This window comes from Lepus europaeus, chromosome 2, assembly GCF_033115175.1.
Source record: "Lepus europaeus isolate LE1 chromosome 2, mLepTim1.pri, whole genome shotgun sequence".
Taxonomy (NCBI): domain Eukaryota; kingdom Metazoa; phylum Chordata; class Mammalia; order Lagomorpha; family Leporidae; genus Lepus; species Lepus europaeus.
In genome coordinates, this window is record NC_084828.1 from 5,210,040 (window position 1) to 5,229,635 (window position 19,596).

At 50.1% G+C, this 19,596-nt stretch overlaps 1 protein-coding gene across 1 annotated transcript in view; it reads left to right on the top strand.

Moving 5' to 3' along the window:
• The window catches only part of DSCAM (DS cell adhesion molecule), a 707,908-nt gene that overhangs the window by 586,712 nt on the left and 101,600 nt on the right, over positions 1–19,596 (top strand). Inside the window, exons 18-19 of the mRNA XM_062174789.1 lie at positions 14,468–14,708; positions 16,001–16,147. Of these exons, the coding sequence (XP_062030773.1) occupies positions 14,468–14,708; positions 16,001–16,147 (388 nt within the window). The remainder of the gene's footprint in view (positions 1–14,467; positions 14,709–16,000; positions 16,148–19,596) is intronic.

Genomic DNA, 19,596 nt, shown 5'->3' on the forward strand with positions numbered 1-19,596 from the left:
ATTACTGATGATGTGTTTGATAAAGAACCTGAAGACTACACAACTAGAGAATTAATTGGTTTTGCAGACAGTTCCAGTTTTAGTCTGTCTCCTAAAACTCCTGTCCCATCTTCCACTCTGTCTCGGAGTCAGCGATCCCCTGCAAAGGCTGCTACGCCCCCAGGAGTCTGGGGCTCAGGTCTGGGGTTCAGGAATGCTGGGAAGAGATGTTGGTCAGGGCTCTTAGCAGACGCTGGATTTCTTGAATCAAAACTCAGTGACAAAGGCCGTACCTCTATGGCTAACTTGAACTTGCACTGAGGATTAGGGCCAATGCCACCTGCCATCACAAAGCTGGAGATGCTTTGAGATGGGCTCTTAAGAGCTGCACACGGAGCCTGGAGGAACTGCATACAATGAGATATTTAACCCTAGGCATTCAGTGTCTGTTTCCTGTGTGAGGTTATAAACTGTTAGGTTATTACTATGTTAGGAATCAAGGATTGTATTTTTGCCTTGACTTATAGGTCACATGAAGGATCTTCAAAAGTTCATGGAAATATGAATTTTGAAAAATCTGTATACATGGATATCAAGATTTTACACCAAAATGAACTTTCCTTTCAATTCCATTTTTTCATGAACTTTTTGAAGTTCCCTTGTATTATCAGACATGCAAATAAGAGTTCTGAAATGGAGACATGACATTGTGACTATTTACAGAATATTCTGGACATATTGTTGACCAGGCTTAGGTCTATAGTTAATAATCAATGTCATGCTTTGCATTCAGATCAAGTTCTAAAGTTGGAACATCAGGACAAGAATTACTTATACCCAGAATAATATTGAAAATGACTTAAGTTGTGTATTAAGTACACTACACACAATTTTAAGCATGAAGCCTTAAGAGATGCATATATATGTCATATATAAAATATAAATGAGCACTCTTGTAATATTTGCAGTACAAAGTGAATATTTAAAATATAACTTGACGATATTTCATTACATTATGCATAAAGTCGGATTAACATACATTAAGCACATCGACATCAAGAATGTTGTGCGTAACAAGAACACAACATTAAAGGACAAATTAGACTTCAGGAACATTAATTACCACTCCCATGACAGCACCTAACACAAATGAGCGTGGGTGAGCCCCTTCCCTTCTTACTATGGAAACTTGAACCCTTTTCTCCATTTCCGACTCCAGCGCCCTTTGCTTTGCCACAGACAAATAAGCACATTTGGATGGCATGCTCTCTCCTCTACATCTCACCGTGCTGACAGTGCTGACTGGATGCCCACGGAGGTTAACGGAGATCAGCATGCAAGGTGCTGCTTGAATAACCACCCTGGCTTTCACCCCCTCCTTGGCCCCTGAGCCCCTGGTGACTCAGCATTGCCATTTATGATAACAGATTTCTCACCGTAAGTGTGAAGATGGTGAAATTGGCTAAACAAAAGAGGTTATTTTAAACAATCTAATAGTAGGTAAGTGGGTAATAACTAGAAAAGCATTCAGAAGATGGTCTGGTAGCTTCGCAAGTTCTCACAATGCTGACTTGACTTTGACTTTTCATAGAGAACAAGTGGGAAGATTGTTAAAGTGGACACAGCACTGAGTGTTGGAAATTAATTCAGTGTCATTCACCAAGCAAGTGAGCAGGTGAATGTGCACCACTGCTAAGTGTCCTTCGCAGCCGGGAAGGCGTCTTGCCGACGCCATCCATCCTTTCAGAGAAATCCAGTAAGCTGGATAAGTGTAAACTGGGTAGAAATGTCAGACTGAAACGTCAGAGGAAAGAGAAAGGAAAGCACATATCCAATGAAGATTTGGGTGCACACCAATAATGTCATGGACATTTCTCCAAAGGCAGGGAAAGAACTGGACATTGTTTGCTCAGGGGCTGGACAAAGCTGGCCAGGGCATGCTGCGTGCAGGACTCCGGCCAGGACAGGGTGAGGGAAGTGCCTGTGCACGTCTGATGCCCTCAGGGGGTCTGGAGTCCCTCAAGGCAGGGCGGGAAAGCACCGTGTGTGCTGTCAAGTTGATCACACTAATTCAGACACACCTCTGACCGCACTGCGACAGAGCCACTGAGCTCTCGTTCAAGACGACTTCCTGTCGTTTTCTAAAGACTAAGCTCCTCTTTGTATTAGAAGCTCTGAGAGCTCATTTTAACTCCTTCAGTTTCTGTGATGGATTCTTCCTGTTAGGATGGTCCTTCGGAAATTTTAAATGGAGATGGAAGATAAAAGACCTTTGTGCTTTAAGTGATCGTAGACATACAGGAAATAAATTTACCTTCCTACAGGATATAATCACTCTTGCATTCCCTGCTGGTGACCATCTATGCTTAGAAGCCATGTTGGGGGCAGGTATCTGGCTTAGTGGGTAAGACACCTGTCAATACACCTGCGGCCAAGGTCCAGGTGCCCGAGTTCAGTTCCTGGCTTTGCCTCCTGACTCCAGCTTCCTGCTAATGCTGATTTCTGTCTGTCATTCTGCCTCTCAAATAAAAATCAATATAAGGTTTTAATCAAATATTAAATAAGATTTATTTTATAGAAATAACAAAATAAGATTTATTTATTTATTTTGAAAGATAGAGTTACAGAGAGAGGGGGAGGGTAGAAGAGAGTGAGAGAGTAAGAGAGAGAGAGAGACCAATTTTCCAGCCCCTGGTTCACTCTGCCAATGGCTGTAACAGCCAAGGCTGGGCCAGAACAAAACCAGGAGCAGAAGCTTCATCCTCGTCTCCCATGTGAGTAACAAGGACCAAGCACTTGGGCCATCTTCCACTGCTTTCCCCAGGCCATAGCAGGGAGCTGGATTGGACGTGGAGCAGCTGGGACATGACGACACCCACATGAGATGTCGGCATTGCCAGTAGCAGCTTTACCTGCTGTGCCGCAACGCCAGTCCCCCTTTCTGACTTTCAGCAGCAAGAATGCCCTGAAAGGGAACATTTGATTCAGGGAAGGTGTTTTGTTGCCCTCACAGACCTACAGAGAAGCTGGGGTCTCTCTGGGTGTGGACATATCCCCCCATTACAGAGCCAGAGTGTCCCCTGGGGTCTCCTTGCCTGCGTGCTTCTAGCATGCTCCTGGCATGGCAGACAGAGTAACCTGCAGGTGGTTCCTCAATGTGAGTCAGTGCCCTGAGATTCTTCCGGTTTGGGCTAAGCCTTCCGTGGCCCGAGTGCAGGCACAAGCCCGTGGTAAATAGCTCGTTCTCCTGCTAAATCAGGACAAGGGTGTCCAGGACAGATATTAGGTCGGTGACCTGAATTATTGATGCAGACATAACTTGTCTTCTTCTAATGAAGCTACTTTAGGACTTTGCCACCTAAGTGAGCGTCAAAGCAGGATAATTGACTCCATCAAGCACTGAGCCCAAACCCTGGCTTCTGCAAACTCACGTCTGTGGAACATTCCTCACCTCGTCCCCTCTTCCAGCTCCAGCCCGCAGAGTGAATTCCACCTTACGCGTTGGTTCAGTCCACAGCGCAGTCCCATAGGGGTCTGAAAAGAGCTAAAGAGGAAATGGTTAAGATTTTTTGGGCCATTTGGTCTCTGTCCTCGCTACTCAACTCTGCTATTGCAGCACTAAAGTAGCTCTGGTTGGTACAGACATGAATGACCCCATAAAGCTTTACTTGGGGGACGTCAAAATGTGAAGGTCACATTGTTTTCTCATGTCATGAAATACTCGTCCTCTTTTGATTTTTTTCAACCATTTAAGAACATTAAAGGCACAACAGCCAGGAGAACCATTTTTCACCAAGGGCTGCACAGTAACAAGCAGCCGAGTGGATTTGGCCCAGGCCTGCCGCTTGCCAGCCCTGCTTCCCTGGCTGGGAGGCGGCTTCGGGAGAGAGCCATCCCTGATTGGAAGACATCGTAGGTAACTTCCTGTCCATAGGCTCTTTAGACATAGAATGAAAGCACCCAGGGCATCTTTCCCATGGTGAAGTGAAAAGCAACCTTCCGGGGATGGGACCCTGGTCTCTTTGGGTTCTTCTGGACTGGCCTGCTTAGTGCAGGGTCCTATGGCCACTGCTCCCCTGCATGGGACTGGCACAGGCCACCCCTCCACAAAACCCCCTTGTCTCTCCCCCTCTGCCTCCCCCTGGTCCGGGCAGCTCCATTCCCATCCTTGCGTCCTGGCCAGGGACCCCTACCACACTGCCAGTCCTCACCAACATACATGGGGGTCTTGGGACTCCATTTGTCTCCTCGTGCGCCTCTCCACCTCCTTGCCTCCTTTCTTTATTATTCTAGAACTTTTACTGTCAGCAAACATAAGGGGAAGTTCTTCTTCGACGACCTACCAAGGGGGTGACGTTGACCCTAGGGGTTAAGACTCCGGGTAAGACCCCGTGTCACACATCCGAGCACCTGGGTTGGATCCCAGCCCCAGCTCCTGACTCCAGATCCCCAATAATTCAGACCCTGGGAGGCAGCAGCGATGGATCAAGTGATTGGCTTCCTGCCTTCCTGGAGGGACACCGAGGTTGAATTCCCAGCTGCTGACTGTGGCCCCAGCCAAGCTCCAGCCATTGCTGGCATTTGGAGAGTGAACCAGTAAATGGAAGATCTGTGTGTGTGTGTGTGTGTGTCTGCCTTTCAAACAAAGTGCAAACAAGTTCTATCCCAGCCCCTTGGTTACAAATAACTTGGGGGCAGGGAGTCGTGTGTCTATGCATATCCTGATGCTCAGATCTTTGATACAGACACGGTGTCAAGTACAGTGCAGCTCTAAGGAGAGGGACGCGGTGAGAATGTCCTTTCTCTGGTGCTGCTTCCTCACAAGCCGCGATGCCCTCCCAGTGCTCTGTCCAGAAACCCATTTCTTTGGGTCTTTGTGGGACCAGTGCTCAGGCAACAGACTGGACCACACAGGTCTTACAATTTTGTTTGCATTCGTTCTCATTTGTTCTACAAAGAGACTAGGAAAAGGGGTTTGTTAACCTGAAAAATAAGGGAACATACAATGGCTGCTTTTGAGCTAAATAGTCCAGGGGAGGCCAATCTAAAGTCACTCAGTGACCCCGACAGTGCCAAGGACGATGGGTGCACCAGTGTCCCCCGCAGGGTTTTTTAAAGCAGGGATCTAGGGCTCCACCCCCAGCACTGGTTTCTGACTGAGAAAGTCTGAGTGGGGCCTGGCTCTTGCATCTCCAGCAATTTCCCGTGTGACCTTTGATGCTGGAGACAGGGGTCCCACACTCTGAGAATCACTCCCACGGATTCTGGGCGTTCTTTTTGGAGTTGTACGTTTTTGTGGAATGTGTGGTTCGTTACGTGTGATGATCAAATTGGGCTAGTTAGCATTCCTACTTCCTTAAACATGTTTTAACATTTTTTAAAAATTTATTTGAGAGGTAGAGTTACAGACAGTGAGAAGGAGAGACAGAGAGAAAGGTCTTCCTTCCTTTGGTTCACTCCCCAGATGGCTGCAACGGCCGGAGCTGAGCCGATCCAAAGCCAGGAGCCAGGAGCTTCTTCCCGGTCTCCCACATGGGTGCAGGGGCCCAAGGACTTGGGCCAACTTCTACTGCTTTCCCAGCCCATGGCAGAGAGCTGGATTGGAAGAGAGGTAGCCGGGACTAGAACCAGCGCCACAGGTGGAGGATTAACCTACTGCGCCAGGGAGCCGGCCCCATTTTAACATTTTTTGATTAACACATAGCAATTATACTTTCTGTCTAGTGCTTCCATAGCTTTATCAGTGCTCCTACTGTAACCCCCCCACCCCATGCTCCCCACAAACGCATTACCCAAGGATCACTCTGAGCTGCTCCCCTCCTCAGCCCTGAGCTGCTCACCCTGCAGACTCAGAGAAGCGGCCCCTCCTCTGACAAGCCCTCTGCCCCAGTGGGAGAAGCCGCCTCCTCTTTTCCTTTCCATCTGCTAACCATGGCACTGTTCTTGTTGCTGAGTCACTTATAGCGGCCCCATTCTTGTTGCTGAGTCACTTGCAGGATCCCCGATCCCCAGGGCTTCGTACAGAATGGCTCCCAGTTCATGTGTGTTCAGAGCTAGCCCTCACTTGCTGCAGGGGCTGATGGCTGACTGTGTGGCAGCCGTGGAGGAAGTGGACAGAGGTGAACAGGCGGCTGTCCGCTCTTGGACTGTAAGAGAAATGAGGACGGGGGATGTTTTAAGTGAATCCAGGGGCTCTCAAGGGGGAGTGCATTTTTCAGTGGATTCACCCTGCATGCCGGACCCAATAAGGCAAGCTTCTGCAAACACAGACTTCCAGAGAGATTTCCACAGGTGAATCCTGCGCACACAGCGAGTCCATTTGCATGTGGTGGGCAGGGGAGGGTAGTGCTGGGAGCAGCCAGGGTGGTGGTTTTCTGCCTGCTCTAATTCACTCACCTCTGTGGACCGTGCTTTGCATCGCTTGGCCTTTACTCTGCCATCGAGGGGCGGTGCACCTGCTACAGGCAGCCGCAGGCTGATAGGGAAAGACAGGAAATGCAGTCACTGGCAACCCTGCAAATAACTGGACAGGGTGCTCCTGTTGTCATGGAGATCAGAGGAGAAGGTTTCTTAAAGGAGGTGGGGGTTGGGAGGAATTCAGGGGCTGGAGAAAGGGCACTGGGAGAGAGGAAAGGGAAGAGAAAGGAATACAAAGGAGCCAGGATCTTCGCTGGCCCCAAAGTCAGAGTGGAGGAGCAGCCTGAGGCTTGGAAAGACAGCCATGACCCGGGAAATGTGACCGGGCCGGGAAATGTGACCAGCGGACCCACTGCCCTGGGGTCCTACCACAGTCACAGCGACTGGAGGAAGGTAAACAGACAGCACCCACTTAGGGAAGCCTTCTGTTCACAAGGTTTCCGTGTGTGGAGTCTTGAGTACATAGTGGAAGCGAGCTGCCTTCATTTCCCGCCCCTGTATGTTTGTGTCCTGAAGTCCTCCTGGAATGAAGGTTAAGAGGGCAGCTTGCCAAGGGACATCCGCCGGGAACATTTGGGTCCTTGTCACGTATAACCTGCAGCCCTATGCATGACTGATGAAGAGAATAAAATTTCCAGAATCCTTTTCTTTGACATTTATTTATTTATTTGAAAGGCAGAGTGATGGGCAGAGAGAGAGAAACAGAGAGAGACCTTCCATCCACTGGCTCAGTACCCCCAGCCATGCCGAAGCCAAGAGCCTGGAACTCCATCCAGGTCTCCCATGTGGGTGGCACTTGGGCCATCTTCCACTGCTTTTCCTGCTTTTTAGCAGGGAGCTGGATCAGAAGCAGAGCAGCTAGGACTTGAACAAGCACTACAATATGGGATGCTGGCATGCAGTCTGTAGCCTACCCCACTGTACCACGGCACTCGTCCCTCTGGAATCCTTTTAAGACGGGGAAAAATGAGCAGTGTTGTACAAGTAAACTGGCACCTGCAAAATCAAGCTGGACCTGCCAAATCCCACCTCATGCTGTCGTCCCAGGTCCCGGCCCAGCTCTCCACCCGCACCTATGTGCCAGGGCCCTCCCGCAGGGCTGTGGAGGCCTCTTCCTCTGCAGCCACTGACCCAGGCCTCTGCTCATCAGTGAAGTCACGGGCCTGGGTCCAGGCGCCCCTTCTGATTTTACGCTCCCAATCCAGTCTGATGATAAACCTACAGCGGCCATCAATCGCACCCAACACTGGTTTTGCTTCATGTACAAGGGGCCTTCAAACAAGTTCATGGAGTTAACAGATAGTTCATTTGGGTGCCAGAAAAAAATAAAAAACCTGAAAGCCATGCCTGGTTTTTTTCATGCCACAAATTTCCCAAGAGTTCAATGACAACTCCCAGCATGCCCTGAGAGCGTCAGCTGTGGGCAAGCCCTGATCTGGACAGGAGGAGCTGGGGGTACTGAGCCCCATGTCTGTGAGTGTCCTTAGGCCCTAGGAGCTCCCCAGCAAGTTCTTGGAATCCAGACGTTGACTGCAGAATGGGGGTCATGGCGGAGGTGGAAGCCTCAGTTCTTGCTGAGTCCGTGGTGGGTCATGGGGAGACCAGACCAAGGAGAGGCTCTGGACGGAGGCCTCTGGGTGGAGCTGGACCCCAAGCGGGGTTTTGAGAGTTGAATGGAAGAAGGGCAGGCTGCTCCTGGGTGTTCGTTCACAAGCTGGGTGTGTCGGGAGCTGGGTGCCCACACTTCTTCAGGCAGGCTGGGAGGACTGTCTGTCCAGGAGGCGTCAGTCTGGAGATACAACCACAGAACCCAGATGCCACAACAGCCCCTGCTGAGATCTAGGGGGGAGAGGCTGAGGTCAAAGTGTTTCCTAGGAAATCTGTCTTCTCCAATGCACAAGTCAGGTTCCTCCAGGGGGAGAGAGAAACGACAAGATCTAGACACACGAAGGGGGATTTATTAGGGACATTGGCCCCCATGGTTATGGCATCCGAGAAGTCCCACGGCAGGTGGCGTGCAGGCTGGAGACCCTGGAGTGCCAGGAGCACGAGTCACTCCAAGAACCAGGGAACCAAGGATGTAGTTGTCACAGGAGGCTGAATGCCTGAACGCCAGCGCAGGGCTTCAGCCTCGAGTTCTGATGTCCAAGGTGGGATGGAGCCTTTCCCAGCTCTCAGAGAGCGAGGATCAGCCAGCCTGCTCTATGTATTCTTTTTTTTTTTTTTTTTTTTTTTGACAGGCAGAGTTAGACAGAGAGAGAGAAACAGAGAGGACGGTCTTCCTTTTCTGTTGATTCACCCTCCAAATGGCCGCTACGGCCAGCCCGCTGCACGGATCCAAAGCCAGGAGCCAGGTGCTTCCTCCGTGTCTCCCATGTGGGTGCAGGGCCTAAGCACCTGGGCCATCCTCCACTGCACTCCTGGGCCACAGCAGAGAGCTGGACTGGAAGAGGAACAACTGGGACAGAATCCGGTGCCCCAACCTGGGCTAGAACCTGGGGTGCCAGCGCCGCAGGTGGAGGATTAGCCTAGTGAGCCATGGCGCCGGCCCCTGCTCTATGTATTCTGTCCACGTTCCCAGCAGATTGATGGCACCTGCACATGGGAGGCCAAGTCTTCTCACCTGTTCTACACAGACACACCAGCTAAGCTCCCTTGCACACACCCTCACAGACACACCCCAAATAATGCTTTTCCAGCTTGCTAGGTGTTCCTTAGTTCAGTCAAGCTGATGCCTAAAATTAACCATTGCATCCCATGTCCTGCAACCCAGATTCAAAACACGTCTCAGGAGCCCTACCAGATTTCTGCCTTCCCCAACGTTGAATCATTCACTTAGTTTCCTGAAAATGCATCATTCTTTTTGACCCATTTTAGCCACTGGTTTCCAATGCTGAAGCACCAGGACGGGCCGGCGCTGTGGCTCACTTGATTAATCCTCTGGCTGCAGTGCTGGCATCCTGTATGGGCGCTGGGTTCTAGTCCCGGTTGCTCTTCTTCCAGTCCAGCTCTTGCTGTGGCCCGGGAGGGCAGTGGAGGATGGCCCAAGTGCTTGGGCCCTGCACCCACATGGGAGACCAGGAAGAAGCACCTGGCCCCTGGCTTCGGATCGGCCCAGCTCCGGCCGTAGCGGCCATTTGGGCGATGAAACAATGGAAGGAAGACCTTTCTCTCTGTCTCTCTCTCTCACTGTCTAACTCTATCTGTCAAATTAAAAAAAAAAAAGCTCAGGACCGCCCTCTAAAGCTGTGTTCCCCATCAAGATGTCCTCCGTTTGCCCAGCCTGTCTTCTCCCTGTATCCCAAGGAGACGTGCGTTCTCAGCAGAAATGTGAACACCATCATCCAAAGCAATTTTCCGGTAAAGGACATGATTATACACTACCTTGAGGTAGGAGGGCAGAAAGCTGACTGCCAGACAAGTGGGTACCTGCGTCCCCGGAGAGGCACAGCTCCCCACCTCACGCACTGGCTGTCCAGGAGCCCCGGTCAGCCCCCAGCATCACCTTTGAGCACCTGCGCCAGAGCCCCTGAAATTTCAAACACCAATGTATTGAATTCCCAAGAAATCTGGTTTTTTTAGAATATGTCTTTCAAGATTTATTTCATCTAAACACATGTCGACATTCAAATCTAAGACTTCTGGCTACAGATGAATGCTAGAACTGAAATTTTGTCTGATACAGCAAGAACCTTTGCTTGCGTTTATGCATAAAATATACTTTCTCTGCATGTTTCCTACCAAGTTTTCCTTTGATTAGTCATGCTTTATTTATGGTAACTTTCCAAACTTGGTTAACAAATTCACAAAAATGAGGAAACCTACTGGAGGCTCTCAGCGTAGCTAAAACGATATCCAAATTTAAAAGCTGAATTGGGATTCCAGCTGCTACTTCTCCGAGGAAGATGTTTTGAACGCTTCATCAGTTGGCTTCCTCGTCTGTGACTAAACAGACGTGCTGCGGTCATCGTGAGAGGACCTGGGATGAATCACCCGAAGTCGTCTTTTTTTTTAACAGGCAGAGTTAGACATTGAGAGAGAGAGACAGAAAGGTCTTCCTTTTCCGTTGGTTCACCCCCCAAATGACTGCTAAGGCCAGCGCGCTGCACTGATCCGAAGCCAGGAGTCAGGTGCTTCCTCCTGGTCTCCCATGCGGGTACAGGGGCCCAAGCACCTGGGCCATCCTCCACTGCCCTCCTGGGCCACAGCAGAGAGCTGGACTGGAAGAGGGGCAACCGGGACAGAATCCGGCACCTCAGCTGGGACTAGAACCCAGGGTGCTGGCGCCGGAGGCAGAGGATTAGCCTAGTGAGCCGCGGCGCCGGCCATATACACCCAAAGTCTTGTCACAATGAATGGAAGCAGCATGGATTCCACAGGTGCAGGTGGACGTGGAGGTGATGGAGACGATGGCAGTGACAGAGGTGGTTCTGAGGGCTGTGATGTTGGTACCAGGCTAGTGGCAGAGGTGGTGGTGAGAGTGATGGAGATAATATCAGTGATGATGGTGGTGGAAATGGTGGAGGTGTTGATAAATGTGATAAAGGAGTTGGAGGGGTAAAGCTGATTACAGTGTTGGCTAAAGGTGGAGGCGGTGATGTTGGTACTGGTGGAGGTGGTAGAGATGATGGTGTTGGTTACTATGGAAATGTTGTTGGCAGTAATGGTGGTAGAGACACTCTCGGTGGTGGTGTTAACGGTGATGGTGATAGTGATGGTGGAGATGGTGGTGGTGAGCATGGTGGTGTTGGTTGTAGCAGGGGACTTGGAGGTGATGGTATTGGTGACGGTGACAGTGACAGTGATGAGTACTGATTGGTGGTGGTGATCAGGGGACAGTGAGAGCTAATGTTCTCATTAAAAATGAAAGGGGCTGGCGCTGTGGTGTAGCAGGTAGAGCCGCCGCCTGAAGTGCTGGCATCCCATATGGGCACAGGTTCGAGACCCAGCAGCTCCACTTCTGATCCAGCTCTCTGCTATGGCCTGGAAAAGCAGTGGAAGATGGCCCAAGTCCTTGGGTCCCTACGCCCATGTGGGAGACCTGGAAGAGGCTCCTGGCTCCTGGCCTTGGATTGGCACAACTCTGGCCCTTGAGGCCATCTGGGGAGTGAGCTAGTGGATGGAGGACCTCTCTCTCTCTGCCTCTCCTTCTCTCCCTGTAAATCTGACTTTCATATAAATAAATAAATCTTTTAAAAAAAATGAAGAAAGATAGCCTAGAGATGATCTTAGCACAGTGCTTTTTAGAAAAACAGCTGTCTTGAGATAGAATGAGCATGCAATTAGCATTCCCTGTTTTCGGGTTACAATGCAGTGGCACCTGCACCACCCCACAGGGAAGCCTGGAGGCCATAGCAGCCACTCCCTCTCCTCTGCAGGATGACTGGGGGCCGGAGGCTGGGAACTCCGAGTGTGTTTGCATGGGGAGGAGCACCTCTTCCTCGGGTGGGGGAACTGTAGGTCGGGCTACAGCCCTGAGAAGCAAAGATGGGGAAACACTGCTCCTGCCGAATGGCTGAAGGCACGATTCAACCCATTTCACTTCGCAACTGGAATCTGAAGAAAAATCGAGGAGAGTGCCTGGGCTTGCCCCCTGTGATGAAACCAGCCACTAAGCTGCCACACTGTCATTGTGTCTGAAAGAATAATACAAAGAATTCTCACCTCGTTCATGGCCAACTGAAGCTGTTATGAAATCACCCAGGGAGATACAGACTCCCATTCACTGGTTCACTCCCCAATCCTCACAACAGCCAGGGCTTGGCCACACCCAAGCTGGAAGCCAGGAGCCCGGTCCAGGTCCTCCCTGGGGGTGGCAGGGGCAATGGACCATCATCACCATTGCCTCCTCCAGTCTGCATTAACAGGAAGTGGAGGTAGGAGTGGAGCCAGGACTCAAACCCAGGCCTTCGGTCTGGGAACTGGGGATCCCGCACGCCCGCCCCTGTACACGCTTCCTTGTAGGCATTGGGCTGCTCTGTCTATACTGTGTCGAGCCCTGCTGAGCTGACCCCCCCCGCCCCCCCCCCCCCCCCCGCCAGCCTTAGGGAGGTCTAAAGCCTCCCAGAGAGCAGTCGCACTGTTACTCAGAGTTTCTAGCAGACATCGACCTGGGGTGTAAAAATTACCATTTATAGTGGAGTCACGTGTGACATTAAGAATTGCGTGAAATAAGGCAGAATTTTCTGTAAACTGGGCTTGTAGAGATGACTTGCGGGGAAATCGGCCTTATTTATTGGAGTGCGTAAACGCAGTTCAGAAGTTGTGGAGGCAATTTCCACATAATTGCATTTTCAAAATCTAGAATCTTGAGACCTGTTTGAAAACAAAGTGAAAAGCCGGAGCTCATCAATGCAAAACATAAGATCCGCTCCAGAGCGTCCACGAGAATGGAATCCAAAGATGTTTGTTTTGGTGCAAACCATTTTTGAAATCCGTGCAACTTTTTCACAATGCACATTTTCCATGAACTTTTTGAAGAGCACTGGTATGCCTGGACTTCAAAGTTCTTCACGAAAATAAATTTAATTCCCTCTTCCCACAAGCTTTCTGAAGCGCTGTATATCTGTGGATTCAGGGATGCATGGACATTGTGTGTATCAAGGAAGCTATGAGCTCAGAGCTCAGGATTAGCTACAACAACTAGGAAAACAAAAATCTCACATGGCTGTCAAGTCCCTGTACTAAATCAGACAGGTTGTTGAAAGAGCGAACAAATTCCAAGAAGACATAAGCAAAGAGTCTTGCCATAAGAACCACACAGAGTGTTCTCAAAGATTCATGTCATTTTAGTGTATTAAGTGGAGGATCGTCTTATGTCTCATAAGCTTTAGTTATGCCTAAGTGTCCAACTCCATTGCTTGTTTTCTTAGGTGTTTCCTTAACTAATGATAAAAGTCATTCTCAAGGACTTACTTTCTTTTAATGTATTAAGTGGAGGATATTCTTATGTCTCACAAGTTATAGTTGTGTCTAAGTGCTGGCAAAAGATGTGTCATTCTTGGGTGCTTCTTTAAAGTTATTTAAGTTTCTTTAAAAAACAGTGAAATTAACTTCGAGATGCAATGACTTTGAACAGCCCTTGTCTCGACTGTTGAGAAACAGTTGTTTTTCTTTGTGTGTGTGTGTGAGTGTGTGTGCAAACTGTTGAACTCAACTTATTATAGAGTTGGGCTTCTGTGTATACAGTTAAATGGAAATGGATCTTAGTGGAGAATGGGACAGGGAGGAGGAGAGGTGGGAGTGTGGGTAAGAGGGTGGGTATGGTGGGAAGAATCCCTATATTCCTAAAATTGTGTACTTATGAAATGCATGAAGTTTGTATTCCTTAAATCAAAGGTTTCTTTGGGAAATTTTTTTTAAAAAAGTGCCTTGTGTTAGCAAAAGCAGTGTGATGTTACTTCTCCCATGCAGTGTAGACTAACTACTGAACTACTAACTACTGAACCACTAACTACTAACTACTGAACCACTAACTACTGAACTACTAACTACTAACTACTGAAGACAGTAGTTAGTCTGCATTCCCACCAACCCTGTGACACGTGAGGGTGCTGATGGGCGTAACAGTGCCCCCGTACAGAAGAGGAGGGGGCGTCGAGCAAGGAGCAAGCACGCTACATGCACCCCAGTGGTACCCCAAGCTCTCATATCACTTTCTGGGGCTTCAGTTACTCCAGAAAATATTAAATGGAAAATTCTGGAAGTAAGCAATTTGTAAGTTTTAAATAACTGCAATACCATCTCTTATTGTTCTATTATCAATCATCATTCCTCTCTTACTGAGTTTAGAACCAAACTCTCTCATAGATGCCCCTGGATAGGAAAAAATAGGAACCAGGTAGAGAGAGAACATGATACTGTCCCCTGTTTCGGGCGCCGACTGTGGGTCTCAGAATGTGTCCCCGGTGGCTTGGGGGGCACTGTGTATGGGTTTGTGACCGGGCCCCTGCTGCACCTGTTGCCTTGTCGTTTGACCCTCTTCCCGTTTTCCCAAGCTGCTGTGGTGTCGATTCCACTCTTCTTCTATGCCAAGCCTCCTCTAAATTGTATTCCCCTCTTTCCCGTCCAGGCCCCCAAGAAACATTTGCAAAACGGGATTATCCGCGGCTACCAAATAGGTTACCGAGAGTACAGCACGGGGGGCAACTTCCAGTTCAACATCATCAGTATCGACACCACCGGGGACAGCGAGGTGTACACCCTGGACAACCTCAACAAGTTCACCCAGTACGGCCTGGTGGTGCAGGCCTGCAACCGGGCCGGCACGGGACCCTCTTCTCAGGAAATCATCACCACCACCCTCGAGGACGGTAGGTCCGGCGCCTGGGCAGGGCTTTGTGTCCCCAGGGCATGCCCTGGGCACCACACGGCTGCTGGCAGCCGGGCCCTCTGTGGGCTTTGCAAGGGCAGCGACCCGTGGGGTGTCCAGTGGGAGAGTGGCCCGGGGCCTCCCACCACCGCCTTGCTTTGTTTCCACTTGGGCGGGCTGCACTGCAAACCCAGAATCATCCCCACTCATTTCAGACGCAAGAACTGGGATTTCTCCAAGTGAATTTCACACTCTTACTACAGAGAACTGTCTCAAAGCAGAGATCCGATTTCCTAAGAATGTCTCCCAGATCAGTGTTAAGAAGTTTACTTTGTGTCTTGTTCTTCAGTATTTTTTTTTCTATCTTCTTTTCAATGATTGCTTTCTATTTTCAAGCAAACCAGTTGTTTTCTGGAGCAGATCGCACAGTGAGCAGGCGCCCCCTAGTGACTGAGATAAATTGATTGCTCCTTCCACAAAAACCCTGCAATTGACCTACAAGTTAAATTTTGAGCTGAAAATAGAAAGAATCCTGGTGTCCAGAGACAGGGTGTTTAAGGCAAAGAGATAGGACCCGAGGTTAAGTGTAGCAGCAAACATCGACCCAAGGCCTCAGGCTGTGCTGTCCGTACTTGGGCTGCTGGCCATCTGAGCACAGGTTTGCCGCTCTCATTTCCAGCACTTCTTACAGGCTGCAAACTCTTCAGTCCCTAGAAGTTTCTTTATCATCTTCCTGAGAGTGATTTGGTTGTCTCATTAAATGCATGCTTGGGTTAATATGTTGCACCCTCTCCTAGCCCCCATACATAAGGCTTACATTAAAATAATGCTAAAAACACGTGGACTATCCTTCCAACCTGCCCCGTGTCTACTTTCTCTTTCCTCTGACAAGATGGTATGGTACTGAGGGATAGGGTGCAGGTGGGGATGGGTAAGGGAAACTGTGATGCAAGTGGAGGAAGTGGTTTGTATAAGGAAACGGTAACCTACAACTGGGGGCGCCGTGCAGGAGTGATGGGGACAGCTCAGACCAGCCTCTGGCCGGAAGGTCAGACAAGCCCTCAAGTTCGGGATGAGTCCTTTTGAAAATGAAGCAATTAACTTGAGAAGAGAGACTAGGGAATCTATTAAGACAGAAGCTGAGCTGTCATAATATTTGTATAAGGAAGTGGGACTGGGGGAGGAGCTTCAGTACAGCCCTTCCTTAGCGTATGCATTGAAATCTTGAACTCCACTGCTTTGCTAAAGGACCCCTCCCCCCAGTTACTACAGATTCTGATCGTTCCATTGCAGTGCCCAGCTACCCTCCTGAAAATGTCCAAGCCATAGCAACATCACCAGAGAGCATATCCATCTCCTGGTCCACACTCTCCAAGGAAGCTCTGAATGGGATCCTGCAGGGGTTCAGAGTCATTTACTGGGCCAACCTCATAGACGGAGGTAAGACGATTAAACCTGGGCTCTGCGTCTTCTCCAGCAGGTGCATGGCGGGATTGCCAGACCCCACTTCCAACCGGGCACTCCGGATATGGAAGCCACCTCTGCCAATGGGCGTTCTCTGTTCTGTGATCTCCCGGCCAACCTCTGAGCAGCGCCTACAAACCCCTTACATGTCACACAGCTTTCAGAAAGCAGTGTGAAGGTTGGGGCGGGGGACACCGGGACAGTGTGCAGGAGTGCTGTTGGTGAGTTTCTCTATGCCAGGGCTCTGCAGGCAGCCCCCAAACCTTGACCTCTGGGTAGAATGTTCTATGTGACACGTGTCCTAAGCATTGCCCTGGTCCTACGCCTCAGCTTGAACTCAGCAGGGGAGGGTTTCTGGCCCTGGAGTTGAACAGGAAGGGGGAGTCAGGGGGATCGCAGGCCCCCTTGAGAGGGGGTTACGCTCTCCTCGAGGGACCCCTCAGCCCGGCACCTCCATTTGTGTCTCTTCTCTCCATCCTTCTTCTCTCCTTCAATCTTTCTGGTGTGTGTGTGTGTCAGTGTGTGTGTAATTGTGTGTGTGCGTGTGTTTCTCTCAATTTGTGCAACAAAACCCTGTGGATTGTTTGGTACAAGGCTGTGTATAAAGGACCTTCCAGGTGGTGGCCAGATTGTGGCCAGAAGTTTCTGGTGTCTTTGCTCCCAGATTGTGGGTGTGGGGGAGCCAGGCTGAGCCCCACTGTGTGAGCCTGCCAGTACCCCTGGGCTGCAGCCTGCGACAAGAATGGCCCCCCAGTGTCCACTCACTGCCTGGGCCCCAAGTCCCAGTTGGCTCACACCTGCCTCCTCCCCGGCCCCCTCTGTCCCACCTCCTCCCCATCACCTGCCCGAGCTGAGCGTGCCCCCCACTTCAGACCCTCCCATATGGTAAGCAGCCCTGGGAGTTTGGGTGAATCCAAAGACACTTCAAAAAGTTCATGCAAAATATATTTAAATGGTAAATTGATTTTGGTGTAAAATGCTTTTGAAACACATATGTAATTTTTAAAATAACAGGCACTTTTACCAAATCTTTTTTAAAAAAAGATTTATTTGAAAGAAAAACAGAGACAGGTAGAAACAGAAAGAAAGTGTGAGAAAGACACAGAGAGAGAGAGAGAGAGAGAGAGAGAGAGAGAGGTATCTTCCATCTGCTGATTCACTCCCCAGATGTCTGCAATGGCCAGGGCTGGGCTGGTCCAAAGCCAGGAGCCAGGAGCCTCATCTGGGTCTCCCAAGTGGGTGCAGGGGCCTAAGTATTCAGGCCATCTTCTGCTGCTTTCCCAGGCACATTAGCAGGGAGCTGGATCAGAAGTAGGGCATCCAGGACTCAAAACAGCACCCACATAGAATGACAGTGCTGCAGGCCACGGCTTAACCTTCTCGTCACAGGGCTGGCCTTGAAGTTTTGTTTTGTTTTGCTTTTTTTAATTAAGCATTTTTTTCCTGAACTTTTTGAAGTATACTCAAAGGGCCAAGACCCCCAGAGTCAGGCTCCCTGCTCAGGACCACCCATCTGTGCTGCCAAGCATGTACCTGCCTCCATGCAGGTGATCAGAACACAGGAGGTCTTGGGGCCTCCACCTTTGTTCTGGAATAAAAGAGAGACGACACATTTGCATAGTAAGATCACCTGCCAGGTCAGGTCCCACGTTTGAGCCTTAGCCGTCTGTGTGTCAAACTAGACTTGTTTCTCTATGCTCAGGGCCAGCCTTTAGCACCTCACTTACCACCCAGCACTGGGAGGTGTTCTAGAAGGATCTTGCCCTCAGCCACATGGCTCATGGCTGAGAACTGGCCCTTTGTGACTGCCCTGTGGGTCAGTCCAGGGGCCGGGGAAATGGCCACTACCCCAGTCCCCACGGCCCCACAGAGGGAGAGCCAGACCAAGGCAGACAATTCTTTAGCATCATCCCTTGCTCTACGAATGCTGCAGAGGGTAGAACAATGAACGCTTGCAAACATCCCCCACCGAAGGCATGAAACACTCCTGGCATCGCTGCACAGGCTCGTCTGGTTTTGCTCCTCATCTTCAATCGATGGCGTTACAGCCTGCAGCACACTCATCGAAGGCAGTCTCACTCCCAGCCTTCCCGTCACTGTGCTGTTGGAAATGGTTCCAGAATCATGTGCTTCCCACCCATCCGTGCTGTCACACATCACTCCGATTTCCTGACGCCCCCTGTGGCATCCTGTTCCAAGATGGGTGATGGTGCTTTGTAAGTTTAAAGCCTTTCAGACGTGAACATTCAAACACACAATTGTTCAATGAATGCGTGGTAAAACTTGCAGGTTTTTTAAAAGATTTTATTTATTTATTTGAGAGGTAGAGTTACATACAGTGAGAGGGAGAGACAGAGAGACAGGTCTTCCTTCCATTGGTTCACTCCCCAAATGGCGCAATGGTCAGAGCTGCGCTGATCTGAAGCCAGGGGCCAGGATCCACTTCCCAGTCTCCTATGCAGGTGCAGGAGCCCAAGCACTTGGGCCATCCTCCACTGCCTTTCCAGGTCATGGCAGAAAGCTGGTTTGGAAGGGGAGCAGCCGGGACTAGAACTAGTGTCCACATGGGATACTGGCACTGCAGGTAGAGGATTAACCTAGTGCGCCACAGAGCCAGCCCCAAGTTTGCAGTTTCTAAAGACACGTTCTCTCATGGAATTCAGGGTAAATAATGTGGTTAATGGCTAGGGTACGAGTTCTGCACATCATGGCCCAAAGAGAAGAAAGAAGCTCCTGGAAGCCGGACCTGCTGTGAGTGCTCCCCCAGCTGCTCCTGCAACAGCAGGGCCTCGTGGAACTCCTGGGCCCCCTGCACTCACAGGCTGTGGACCCCCCCTTAGCCCTGTTCCCACAGATGCTGACCACAGGGTGGCTGGGAACAGCTCTACAGCTGAGCCTGAGAAAACACCACACACACATCTTCACACAATGCACACACACCCACATACACATACATCCACACACAGTGCACACACACCACACACATGTCCCCACACGCAGGTCACACACAGCACACACATGTCCCCACACAATGCACACACACCCACATACACATACACCCACACACAGTGCACACACAACACATGCATGCACACACCCATATATACATACACCTACACACAGGGCACACATACCACACACATGTCCCCCCACACAGGGCACACACACCACACACATGTCCCCCCACACAGGGCAAACACACCACACACATGTCCCCCCACACAATGCACACACATGCACATCCTCACACAATGCACATGCTCACATACACATATGCCCAAGCACAGTACACACATACCACACACACATGTCCCCACACATAGGACACACATACAACATCCATCACACACATGTCCCCATACACAGTGCGTACACACCTATATACACATACACCCATACACACAGTGCACACACACCACAGCACA